The sequence below is a fragment of the Botryllus schlosseri genome, chromosome 15 (genome assembly GCF_051294905.1).
Source record: "Botryllus schlosseri isolate E-star chromosome 15, Bs_hap1, whole genome shotgun sequence".
In the NCBI taxonomy this organism is placed as follows: domain Eukaryota; kingdom Metazoa; phylum Chordata; class Ascidiacea; order Stolidobranchia; family Styelidae; genus Botryllus; species Botryllus schlosseri.
Window position 1 is genome coordinate 8254070 of NC_137250.1, and position 12696 is coordinate 8266765.

The 12696-nt window shown below is 40.8% G+C and overlaps 1 protein-coding gene across 2 annotated transcripts; it reads right to left on the reverse strand.

Annotated features, from left to right (window-relative positions):
• Positions 1-63: 63 nt before the first annotated feature.
• Positions 64-10948, reverse strand: LOC145458120 (Golgi-associated plant pathogenesis-related protein 1-like). Of its 2 annotated transcripts, XM_080336454.1 has the most exons (6): positions 10829-10947; positions 6438-6497; positions 5679-5735; positions 4533-4641; positions 3236-3405; positions 64-352 (listed from the first exon to the last, which is right to left on the reverse strand). In XM_080336454.1, the coding sequence occupies exons 1-6, from the start codon at positions 10854-10856 to the stop codon at positions 198-200; spliced, it is 579 nt and encodes a 192-aa protein (XP_080192580.1). In that variant the 5' UTR covers positions 10857-10947; the 3' UTR covers positions 64-197. The 2 variants fall into 2 exon arrangements, with proteins under 2 accessions (XP_080192580.1, XP_080192581.1); XM_080336455.1 differs by lacking the exon at positions 5679-5735 and having other exon boundaries at positions 10829-10948.
• Between the last annotated feature and the right edge of the window lie 1748 nt (positions 10949-12696).

The following is a 12696-nucleotide window of genomic DNA, read 5'->3' on the forward strand; positions in this document are numbered from 1 at the left end:
CCGAGTTCATAGGAGGGAAAATGGACCAGGTTAATTTGAAGCAACGTTCCGTGATGCTAAAAGTTTTGTTATTATCAAATAGCAATATTTTATTCTGTAACGATCTTTAGTTGAACAAGAAAGTGCAGTTAGTAAATGATTTAGCCCACTATAAAAAAGATCAAAACAATGATAAGAGGACGACAGTTCAGTCCGTATCACTTCGCTGGCAATACGTTCGCCTCAAACTGTCCGGCGTTGGTTATGTTTCCCGCCGGTCGGTACCTCCCCACTGCAAATGCACCTCCATTCCCTTCCGCGTATCCAGCACCAAACTGCTTACTTCCAGCCCAGACAACTTGGGTGAAGTGACCTGTTTTGAGAACACGAACATTTCAGCTAAAATACATTTTGTGTACAGTGTACACCGCTGCTAAGCTATCCCTCCTCGCAGTTACCGTTACTGGTACATGGCCGAAATTCACATTTAGAAACATTATGTTTAACAAAGAAGTCAATCTTGTGCCCTGATCTCTCTTGACGTATAGCCTATATATCCACGCCGAAACGAAGAATTAATGCCCCAACATTCTTCTCTGAACATTTTTCAGCATCATTGAGCGCTAATAGATCTAACATAATCCTACACCAAAATGACACTCTCGCCTTGTGCTTAGCGATTTAGCATCTTGTCATTACTAACTGCCGCGGATTAGATTTCAACTTCAATTATGAATGCATCCCGGTAGGGAAACATATGTCAAAATCGTTCCGGGATAATTTTCGGCTAGGTATACCAGCATTAGCAATCCTCGATTGCAATGCAATACGATGGAAGCTTATTGTGATTCTCACTAAATAATACCAGGGGCGAACAACCCACGATCCGATTTTCAGATCAGGATCGCTGGCTGTTTTTATTAGGCTCGCAACGAAATTCATTGTCCATAACTAGGACATTTTTTACCTAAAAACGGAACATTTTGACCAAAAAAAAAATCTAAATTTTGACATTTTTGACTTTTTGGTCGGAACGGTCTGTCCTTACGAAGTAGTTTGACTTGAAATAAAACGTTTTTGACTCAAAAAACTGAGACATTTTTCCATGAAAATTTTTTATTTGAACGAAATCTGGCCTTATGAAGAACTCCAGTAGTTACATCACGTATTATGATAGATATAATTAAAATTTATTGTAGTACAACGAAAGATACTTTCCTACATTCTCGGGTGGAAAGTGTCTGTTCTTACTCAGTAGCTTGCCAAGAATGGAGAAAGAACGTTCAACAGCAGCAGTTGTTGGCTGACTACACTAGAGTTGTGCGTACACTGCTGGTGACAGCCCGTGTTGCTTCATTCTGACAATGGTGTCTACATCAGTGGTTCTCAACCTTTTTCGCCTCGCGGACCGGTAAAATTTCAAAAAATGTCTGGCGGACCAGTGAATTTTCAAAATTGAAATGAGGCCAAAATGTAAAGTATGCAACCGTTTTCTGCAATTATATGGTGGTAGAGAGTGACATTTAGAGGGTTTTAATCGTAGTTAATTATATTCATGATGGCATCCATGTGATTTTATGGTAGTGAGTCTACCGAGTCGAGGTTAGATTGCCTTGTCAGATAAACGTGCTATGAACGCCGAGAGTCGTTTACAGTCTCTCGCGCCGAAGGCCGTGGGATTAAGTGACCACGCCAACTCAAATAATATTTTTCTCTTTGATAATATCGAGAGTAGAAGCGTTTCGGAGTCGAACCAAGCATCTTGTCGTGCTACCTTGCTCATGCCCACTGCCACCAGACGAAGGCTACTCTGCCAACTACGAATAAAATGCGTGCCGCAAGAAAACACATTACAGCAGCTATACCGGCCATCCACAAATCCGGAACGAAAAAGCACTTCTTCAGCCCACCCACAAAACGTTGGTCTTGGGACCCCCACAGGGCGATAAGCCAAACTTCCGGGGGATTCGTCCCCAGACCCTACAGTTGGGTGGATATTTCACCTGTACTTGTGATCACATTTATTCTACTCAGCGTAAGCAGAGAGTTTACGTAAATGATCGCACCGATGGCGAAAATTTTCGATCATTCACAACCGAAGCGGTTTTCTCGCGGCCGAATTTTTGGTCCACGTTTCGGAGTCCCATGTTAACCTAAACTTCATTATGTGTTGGTGCGTCGTGACGCGGTATTGGCTGACGCCGAAATCCCTATAAATCGTGCGTATTTCTCGGAGAACGGCACCTAATAAGCAAGACATTTAGGCACACTAATTCGTGCAAAGCGCGAAAAGAAATTGAAAAATGCTGGAAAAAAAGTTTTAAATAAATAGACTGATTTATGTTCATTGGCGAAATGATTTTGGGCCCTTTTCAAGCTCGGCCCCTCTCCAATTAAACGGTTTGGGGTGTCCCAGTTACGGTCCTGGACAAAATGAATGAATCGAAAACCAATGATCAAATTGCGCTATTTAGCGATGAGGGAGCTCGTATCTGTTCTGTATTTGTCGCTCGCATGTCGTAAAATGTAACGTCTTGAACTTTAAGTCAAATCGAACATGTTTCCAGCCCTAATGTTACCTCACAAAATTATGAATCAGTTTAGAATTTGATGTTTTATTTATTTTATCAACATTGCGTCTTGAAATTAAAGTATAAAATTGTAATATGCCTGGCGGACCGGCAGGAATGTCGTCGCGGACCGGCGGTTGAGAACCACTGGTCTACATCACAATTTTTCATCATGTGCTTCTTAATATTAGAACTATGCAATGCCCACGCAGTCTTGCTTCAGTTACGATACCACGGTACGTTGAGCATAACACTATGTCAATGTCAACCTATTTATGAATGTTTATGATTCACAATGAGCAGACAATGGGCAGTCTACAACGGTAGCTCTATAAAGTAGGTTCAAGCTGTAAAATGTCAAATGATAAGCTCACCAACAGTGCAAAATCTACGATACAAACGAAATGCAGGTTGCAAAAAAGTTTTGACTTAGTAAACAATTTTGACATTTTTTACCTAACGCTACCATTTTGACAAAAGTTTGACTCTTTGGACATGTCAAAAAAATCGCCCTATTCACAACGTTAGAAGAACAATATTGTTCAGCATAGTGTCGGAATGCCTCCCTATTCCATACTCTTTCCACTGGATCCCACTCATATTTATCTCTCAAAGTCTGTGTGAAATCCGATTGCCACATCGGACTAGATGCAGTATGCACCATGAAATCTACTATCAAGTCGTACCAGTTCCGCCAGTAAATCCAGGTTTGTGGAAGTCGTAATCCTTGATTTCGTTGTACCACATATCGGCCGCTTCTTGCGCCGTTAGCGTCGGACCCCGGAAAGCCAAGTTCTCCCCGTCGTTCGTATCGGCATGGCTCAAAGATCCTAATTTCGCCAAGTGCTCCGCATACCTATTTAGAGATATTAATATTAGATTACGTTGTCAGTGCATTCGAAAATCTGTTCATGTTATGCATCCCTGCTCTACTTTTGGTGGAATGCATAACATAATATAACATTCCCGTATTGCAAGACGGTGAGCAGTTGCTTGCTTCAGCTGAAGATGATGAAGGATATAATCTAGTGAATTCATTCTTCTCCACCCCAATAAACGCCATTCCACACGTGACATTCGTGTTAGTCATCTTCATACTCAATATGTTATTACCCCGCATACCACAAAGTATTACTAAACGATATAATATCGGGATTTTCCAGATCGGTTTTCCCGTTGAAGCAAGCAACTAAAGACAGTCGTAGTCAGTCCGAGTTCAATAGATGGCTCCTTACATGGCTCGACAATGCAATGCACTTTGTCGACTCTATTCCAGGTCTGATATTCGAGTCGACGTTATACATGGATTGATGATAGAGATAAATGGTAGAAAATTCAAACTGCCTACTTTTTGTACGAGCACAGAATTATAGTCGTCGTTTTAGGTCGTTTTTCGGAGTGTATATACTTGAGGAAGTGGAAGGAATCGGCAAGAAGAATTCCGACTGTCGATGAATTTCGGGTCGGAACTACTTCTTGATTTGTCATATTTGTTTGTGACTGCATGACTCATCCAGAGATATACATGGGGTAGGCGTTACAACACTAATTTTCTAATAGAAGTTTGCTGAAATCTGACAGCCAGGATAGGGCGTTATATATTTTGTTCTGGATGTTGTTGCAGCATATACATACACCGACTCACGATATACACATACACACGATCTGTGCATATATGCATGTCGTGAGTGCATGATGTGCGTATGCCGCAGCACAAGGAAAGTGCAAATATAGTATTCCAAGGATTACTAAGATCCGCGCTCACACGGACTATTTCTGACATTCTGGATTTGAGGTTGGAGACCATTCATTCTAATCATTGCCATTTATTTTCAAAGCCGCAACGCGCAACAGGCAGTAAGAATTTCAGAAACCAATAATGTCTAGGCCCAATCCCACCAATAAAACGACATTACATATAGATGTTTAATCGTCGTGAGTAACCTATATATCACCGCATGGTTCAGATTCCAGACCACCTACTTTTGCGCTTCTTTGCACATCTCCTCGTCTAAAGTGAGAGAATCAGCGCCATGGATCGAGCGGTATTTGTTTTGTGCGTCGAGAAGCTCTGTGGCGAATGAACCTCCAGCTGAAGAATATCGCATACGATATAAATCAAGTCGGTCACCCATAGAGCGGATGACATTATGGTGTAGATCTACGGCGAGTTAGAGGAATGAGATGAATCATTGCAATGTTGGCAAATTCCAGAGGAAAAGGTGTCAACAAGATCGATAATTACGTCATGATCTATATTCGTCACGTCACTGAGAAAATTTCGTATGCGCATGTGAAATATCCGGGTGGATTAAATACCATGGCGCCACAACTTCGGTCTTATAAAGCAGCTACTGTGTATAGAAGCTTATATAGAAGATTTGCTGAAAAATCAGTTGATCTGAGTGATAGCTTCTATACTCAAATAGAAAAAAAATTATAATGTCGCGAAGAATAAACAGAGGTGCGATTTGAGCAGGACAGGATGAATGCGAGTATAGAAATTCAATATTACCGAACTCATAAAAAGGCGTGGTCGAGAACGACACATAACAGCTACACACACTTTCAAAGTTGCAATACGCATATCCTTCACCAGCGCACGATGGCAGATGAATGCTCAATTTGCTCATCGCCATTTCAAATATGATTTGTGGGAACGTGAACGAACGGGTTACTGCGACTTTATTGCTGCGCTGACGGCGATTTTACTGACACGACTGATGTAAATCCACGCAAAACTAAAATTTAACTCTATAATCTAGTTCCCAAGACTGATAGGTAGTAGTCATTGAGCAATGAGCATATAGTCACTCAAGTAGCATACGGACAGTCGAACATGGACCGTGATTCACAGTCCGTGAATTGGCCTTACTTGGTAAGGCGTGGCTACATATTTTGTTTGCAATCGCGAAAAATTGTACAACAGATGTATCATTTTACACACGTATGGTTAAATTAATAGCATGTGTTTATAGACATATTTGTACGAAATATCGGTAGTGGTGAGGCTGCAGAATTGCAGATCATCCGTTCATGGTTCGTAGCATCACGTCAAGCCAAATTTCGCGACCGATTTGGACCGCCATACCATGCGAAGCCAACATTACAAAAACTAATCCATTATACCTGCGGGTTGTTTCGACCGCTCTTCCGGCGCATGGGTATCGTCCTCTTTAGGCTTTTCTGTTTTACAACAATTGCCCATTATTTTACAGTTACTTCAAAGTAAATAAAAAGTGAGTATGCTAAGCTTGGTTAGGTTAAATACGAAAACTGTTAAATAGCGGCGGAAGTAGCCTATGTTTATACATTACAAGTAGGCAAATCATGCTCGAGTAGCCTACTCTGCAGACGTACGTCGTACAAGTACGTCATTAATGCTATGAAACGGAAAGTGGAATTGGTTTCATGCCTACACCCGATATCAGACCTCGACAACCTCATAATTCTAGTTGTTTATTAGACTAATTCGGTGATTCTTAACATTTACTGACTCGCGGAACACTTACGCTAATCTTCAAGCCTTAGCGGAACCCCAAACTTTCGCCGAGTCACACGAAAAATTGACCACAACACACATCTAACTAGTAACTACACATCGAAAACATTACTATAGAATTGATTACTGATGCACAAAATGACATGTGCAGCAACAGAGTGTTAAAAGAAGAAAAAAACATTAAAATATAATTTTCACACAAAACGAAAACATTATCATGGATATTTATAGCAGTTTAACTTCTGCTGTTTCAATGCAGATACCAGCTCAGAAATGCGAGGCTTCACTTGATTCAATTTTTCAATTTGGAAGAGCTGAAAACTTTCTACTTAACCAACTCTGTCCTGTAAGACATCAACATAACGAAAAGTAATCCATCAGCCTACCTTTCGGGTTTTTAGGCCTCTCTTCCGACGACGGGGTAACGTGCTCTTTTGGCTTCTTTTCTTTTGAATTAAAACAGCCCATAATGAATTTGTAGGAAATGAAATTCTATAAATATAACTGCTTAGCGCTAACAGTCTACTGCAATGGCGAATATAGGACTTGATCGATACCAGATATATATAAGCTATATGCGTACTATGTGATTTAAACAAAGTATGACAATACAGCCGAAGCTGTCCGTCACGATGTATGTTGACGATGAGAAACATTGTTTCTGGAACGGCATATAAAATCGAGTAAACTAGGCCAGGAAAACATATTTACAGGTAGAGATGAATGAGCTAATGCCGTGGGCCGGCAAGTATCATTTCTCACTGGACGCGCGCTTCAACGATTCATATTTCATTCCGTCATATCGTCTTACATTACGAGTTTACGACACGTAACAATATTCAGCCGCGTCACACCGCATACCGTCATCGGAACGTACTGCAGAAACTACACACATTTTTAATGCCGTCTCGTACTGGAAAACTGCATTTCTTGCCGTCGGTTGCCAAAGCGACCAACGCATATCCCTCACGTTCCCGCCCTTCTGTGAGATGATCTTGCTGTTATAACGCTTGTAATTTCAAGTGATGCAAAACCAACTCCGCCGTGCTCAGCAGCATCACGGACACAGTCATCGGTAAGGGCGAGGCACTTAAAGTGAAAACGGTAGTCGTCGATCGCATATAAAAAGTCAATGGTCTTCAATTACGTATTCGGCAGTCGATTAAGGAGCAGCTTCAACAACTCTGATACGAATATCGTACTTCGGTTGTAGTGTTTTCAGCATAAATAAAGTCATATGCGAATGGTATTAGCGACGGTGCCGCAGAGGAACGATTTTCAAAACACACCAGCAGTCCTTGGGTATATAGCTATAAATCGCGTTGGCACGGCTTTATCCCTCGATTGGTATAACGCCGATATGCCTCAACATAACTCTCCTCCTTATTTTGATAAACTGTCATACTATAGTACAATTCTTCCCGATGTCGTCAACAATTAGCCGTTCAAACTCACGAATGGCCTACAATTTACTACTGTCAACCCGCAGTAGTTTTATGCGGAGAATCACGACATATGAACTGAACACGCATAGATAATATTTAGTGAAACATGAATTTCCTAGTATACTGACGTGCTTTAAGTGCGGCCAAAAATAACACGGCGTCAGTCATTGGTTGAGTTCGTAACCGAAGGTTATGAAAAGCATATGGATGGAACTAACGCAAAATGATACATTGGCTTCTTGTCTTCGAAACGTGTGTACCGTGCACACTGCACAGTTAGTAATTGTCGAAGCTGTAGTATCCGTGTAGGATAACTATGCCGATATGATCGTTTTTATATAGTTGCACTCGAATCCTCCGTCACAATGTCGCAAATGTTTACATGTCGGATGAATTGAATACTATACAATCGTCATCGTCGCGCGAGACATCGTATCACCATTCAACATGGTTGGTCAGGTCACAGTTCAGCAACGTCGTATTCTCATATGGGTCTAAGGCTGGTGTACAATATAACTATTCGGCGAATCAACACGTATTCGTAATACGTTCACAACAAAGAGGTGATAAGCTTGATAAATATGACACATTCAATCCATGGAATAACCATTGTGTCTATCATGTTGTCAAATGTCTATGCATGACGATTGACGAAACACAACTATGTAGCGCCAATGGACATGACGTATTTATAGTCCATGTTGATCTTATTAGTCGATGAAATATTATGGGATTGAAATTAATGAGAGAAACTGTGTAATGACAACGTAGTTACGAGTCTGCTGGCTAGCGAAGGTGAATAGCCTATAATCAGGCATATAATTTTGATTTATGGTTATATGCTATCGTGCTATACGCTCGAATACAAGGCCACAATCGTGTCGGTTTGGAATCGTAATTTCGATAAGGTATCGCGCAACGGTACATATTATACTTTCGGAATGGAATGTAGCGTGAATATGAATATGGACACTGGGACACAAATGTTATCGCTATGTCCGAATAAAAAATTGCACATCCATTGCCCAAAGACCCGAAACGAGAGAGCCATAAAAAATTGGACCCAGCAAGATATCTGCAATAGGAACTGTATAATTGCATAGAAGAGGTACGGATCTACATGAAATGCTCTTTGAGTTGTCACGGCGCAAGATCAAAATGAGACCATGTCTTAAATAGTTACGCAGCGTTCCATGCCTTATTGGGAAAACATCGATAATTCAGAAATCTTACACTCTCAAAGCCGCTATCATGAGTATTACTTTCGCCACCCTCATCCTCTTACTACCAGTGCTGGGGAGTGGCACAAATTTCGATGCGAATCCGCATCTCTCTACCGTAAACGATTCCAAAACTCTTAATCCGACTGACCACCCCATTTACTTTCAAATTGCGGAAGCTGATTCTGACTCCAGATACAAGCCAAACATGGAGATTACTATCCAGTTGCGGGTCGTCGAAAAATTTCGCTGTCACTCTAAACACCCGAGTCCTGATAATTTGTGTTGGTGTCTCTGACTCCTGATTCCAACAAATTGAAAAAGGCAACTCTCGCCAAAAATATCCCCTCTCGCGGCTACCCTGCCCGGGTTACTACATACGAATATCGCTCGGCATCATTTCAGATCGACCATCAATCTGATCGCACGTTCGAAGATGACCGCCCGAGAAAAACATGACCGCCGATCAGGCAGCCCGCGCAAATGATTTGATTACCCCACGTACTCCGTATTCCACTCGTCAAGCGTTGCAGAGCTTTTCTGGTCGGATGAGCGTATAGCTCGACTCACGACAAAATTATAGAACCTATAGCGTAGTCACACTTGAGTAACGCACATAATTTATGTGATTTATGGACAGTAAACTTGAATCAACCACGTTAACAGCAATTATGAAGAATTCAGTAAATCAAATCCGACGGTGTGAACTTGCGGATTGACGACTATTAATGTAATAATTGAGGAAATTTTTGCTAACGAGAAACGATCAACTCTATTTCAAACAAAATTGTTCAATATGCTGATTGTTGAAAGCTCCAGAAAAACGTTACTATGGTTACATTGTTGCAAATGTCACTTGCTGTATTTATGCCGATGAATGATATCGACATTACCGTTCGATAAAATGCTCGGGCTCGAGGCCCCGAAAGGTCATTAAATATGAAATGCTTATGGAAAATTACAGCTCTGGGCTATGAAGTCTCTAGATTTCCCTTATATGCTAAACTTGAAATTTAGGCCCTCCGGAGAGTTAGTATAGAATTTTATAGCCCTTACGGTGTTACTCTATGTGGCAAAATAGGTAAGTTCAATGACATCCATGGATCCACAGACATCATTTCCTTCGGATACTAAGACTCGATTGCTGGATGGCTATAAATCTAGATATAGCCTACTTGGGTTACGTCAAAATGAATCACAGCTTGATTGCACTTTGTTGGAAATATAGTTGGTAACATGTGTTTCGCACCCAAACACTGATACCCTGTGTCGCAAGTGATGGAATTCTCTCGTGATTACTCGAGGCACGACAGCGTGCGCGCATGAGAAAATTTGATATCGGCTATATCCAGTATTTACTACGCTTAATCGAATTAAAACACAGAACTATATTTTCTTCGATTTTCCTTGCGACATCATCTTCTCCAAAGCCGAATGTACTTGAATGTTATTCACTCGTAGCCTAAACATATGCCACCGCGGCCGTACGATGCGACATGGTGAAAACCCTGCCCCTTCTAATAACAAGATCAACAATACCACTATAATAACATCGGCAATGGACTTGAATAGATGTGCTGACATTTTGGTGGTCTACCGCGGCTGATTGATTTTACGCCGGAACGGTTTTTATTACGGTTCGCCATATAGAATAAAATCCACGCTCATGATTAACACGCCGACCCTGGCAACGTAAGCCTCAGCAATAAAATCAAGTCTATTCAAACCGATATTATTGCGTTTTGCCCCGCGTTCCGGAACTTGGGTTACACAACAGGCACAGTGGAAATCCGAAATAACCCATCCCTTAAACTTGTGTCACGCCGTCTACCGAGAAGGAATGTTGCCGGCTTCAAATCACGCAAGGCTATTGGCGATCATTTCGTGGAAGAACTAATTCGCGACAAGTCATCCACACACTTGCGTAATCGACAGTATGACATTTGTTGTGAAGTTGACCGTGAAATTAATCGACCAGTTCTGTGTGAAGGTTATCCAATACTTACTGTGTCCGAACCATATCATGCAGTGAAACTGCTGCTGTGACCGACACTTTGTTTGCAATAATAGCATCATATTATAAAAGATATGTAAGATATACTAATTACCCACCTTCGTTTGAACTGAAAATGTTTCCCATTGTTTCCAGTGATTGCTTTTGATCCACGTAAATTAGTTAAACTGTGTAGGTTATATATTAAGTTTCCTGAATTAAAAACAATGTTCTCTTCAAGAATCTTCGCTGACACGTGAATTGAGGCGTATTTATAACTACTCTTCACTTGGGCAGTACATTATAAGCCGTAAAACTGATATCAGAAGCTGTATCAAAACCTGGCATGAAAGTTTTCACATTCTTTTATGAAATTCTTGTATAGTTCAAAAGGCGTCAAATTTGTCAGTCTCGTAAGTAGCTGCATTGGATCTCATGTGAGCCTTCCACCAAACCAACACATCGTGATGTCGAAGTAAGTAAAACAGAGGTCCATATCCATATTCCGATGTCAAGACTGTCAGAAGCCCAGTAAAAGCGTACTCACTGACATTATACATTGAAACAATTTCCTAAGAAAGCCCATAATGAAACACAAGCTCGCGACAGTTCAAAGAATTTTCTACGACCAGGGATATTTAGGGATATCTCTGCTACGACCCAATAATTGATATTTGGTTCACTTACTGAAACGAACCAACTTATACATCGCTCAGGTTAGTCGCTGACTAATAAATAACCGACTTTCTTCCTAACAAGTACACGCCATCAAAAAATCAAAGTACTACTGTGAACTCGAGTAAATGCTGTTTGCTGATGCATAATGTGACAAATTCGGACTAGATATTTCGAAGATAAACGGGTGCATTATTTCCGCCCAAGTTTATTCAATTCATTCTATATCCGTACAAAAATACATGACCTGTGAGGATTTTAGCAACCATCTACCTTGACAAATTTTCAACGCACCAGTGCTTGTCACAAAGAATTTTAGTGGGTCGATTGACGTGTAGAAGAATGTTGGGCGACTATGAAGCATCCTATTCAGATAATAATTAGAATTTGAGTTCATCTCACCTATACGCCCCTAGTTCCTATAAATACTTTGCTATTGAAGGATACCAACATTTTTCGATACATTCTATAAGCATTTGTGACTTGCCAGTATATATTTCAAACTAATTTATTATAAACTATATTCGTTTCAGGAAATTGAGATGCTTATACTGATTTAATGTTCATTAATTTCCGCTGCTGTGCTTGCAATTGCACAATGCACTCTGCACACTGGCTAATATCCATATGGCATTTTCAGCTCGGCAGCACGATCGATATGTACGAATCAGATATTGATAAAATGTGGTCCGCGGCTATTTTGCTCGGTAATTTTTGTTATGTCCGCTGGAATTATAATTTTTGTCACTTGACTTGACTTTACTTGTGTAGATTGGTGATACTGTTGTAAGTCGATCTTTATGATTTGAAAGTAATGAATTTATAGCCTCATGTTTCGACTTTCCGACATTGCTACGTGATATTTGTCATTTACATCACAACGGAACCGTTATGTCATGATATTTTGGAAATGATATTCTTCCTGTATTCTGGTTTGACACAGCAAATTAACGCAGGATATGTACTGTGCAGTGTATGCTAATGGCTCATCCGATAGCCTACAGTCCTACACAGCACCGTAACTGCCGCACCCCAAGCCCGAGCTCGAAGGGGGCCCAAAATTATTTCGTGAATTAGCATAAATCATAGCGTATTTTTTGAAAATTTGAGCAAATTTTTCAAAATTTTTTCGCGCTGTGGCGCGAATTCAAGCAGCCATTTTTCTATATTATTGGATATTGGGCCATTACCGCGCCACTGCCCACCAAGACATACAATCAAGTTTTAGGCCATATAACATGCGACTCCAAGAAGTGTGCCAGAACGATCGGTAGCGAGAAAAGCTCGGCCGAAAAGGTCTATGCCCTTATGC

Coding starts and splice junctions, on each gene's coding strand:
- LOC145458120 (XM_080336454.1), bottom strand. CDS start 10,856: ATGGGAAACATTTTCAGTTCAAACGAAG. Junction 6,498..10,828: donor CATTTTCAGTTCAAACGAAG/GTGGGTAATTAG, acceptor TTAATTCAAAAG/AAAAGAAGCCAAAAGAGCAC. Junction 353..3,235: donor TGGATTTACTGGCGGAACTG/GTACGACTTGAT, acceptor TTCTCAAAACAG/GTCACTTCACCCAAGTTGTC.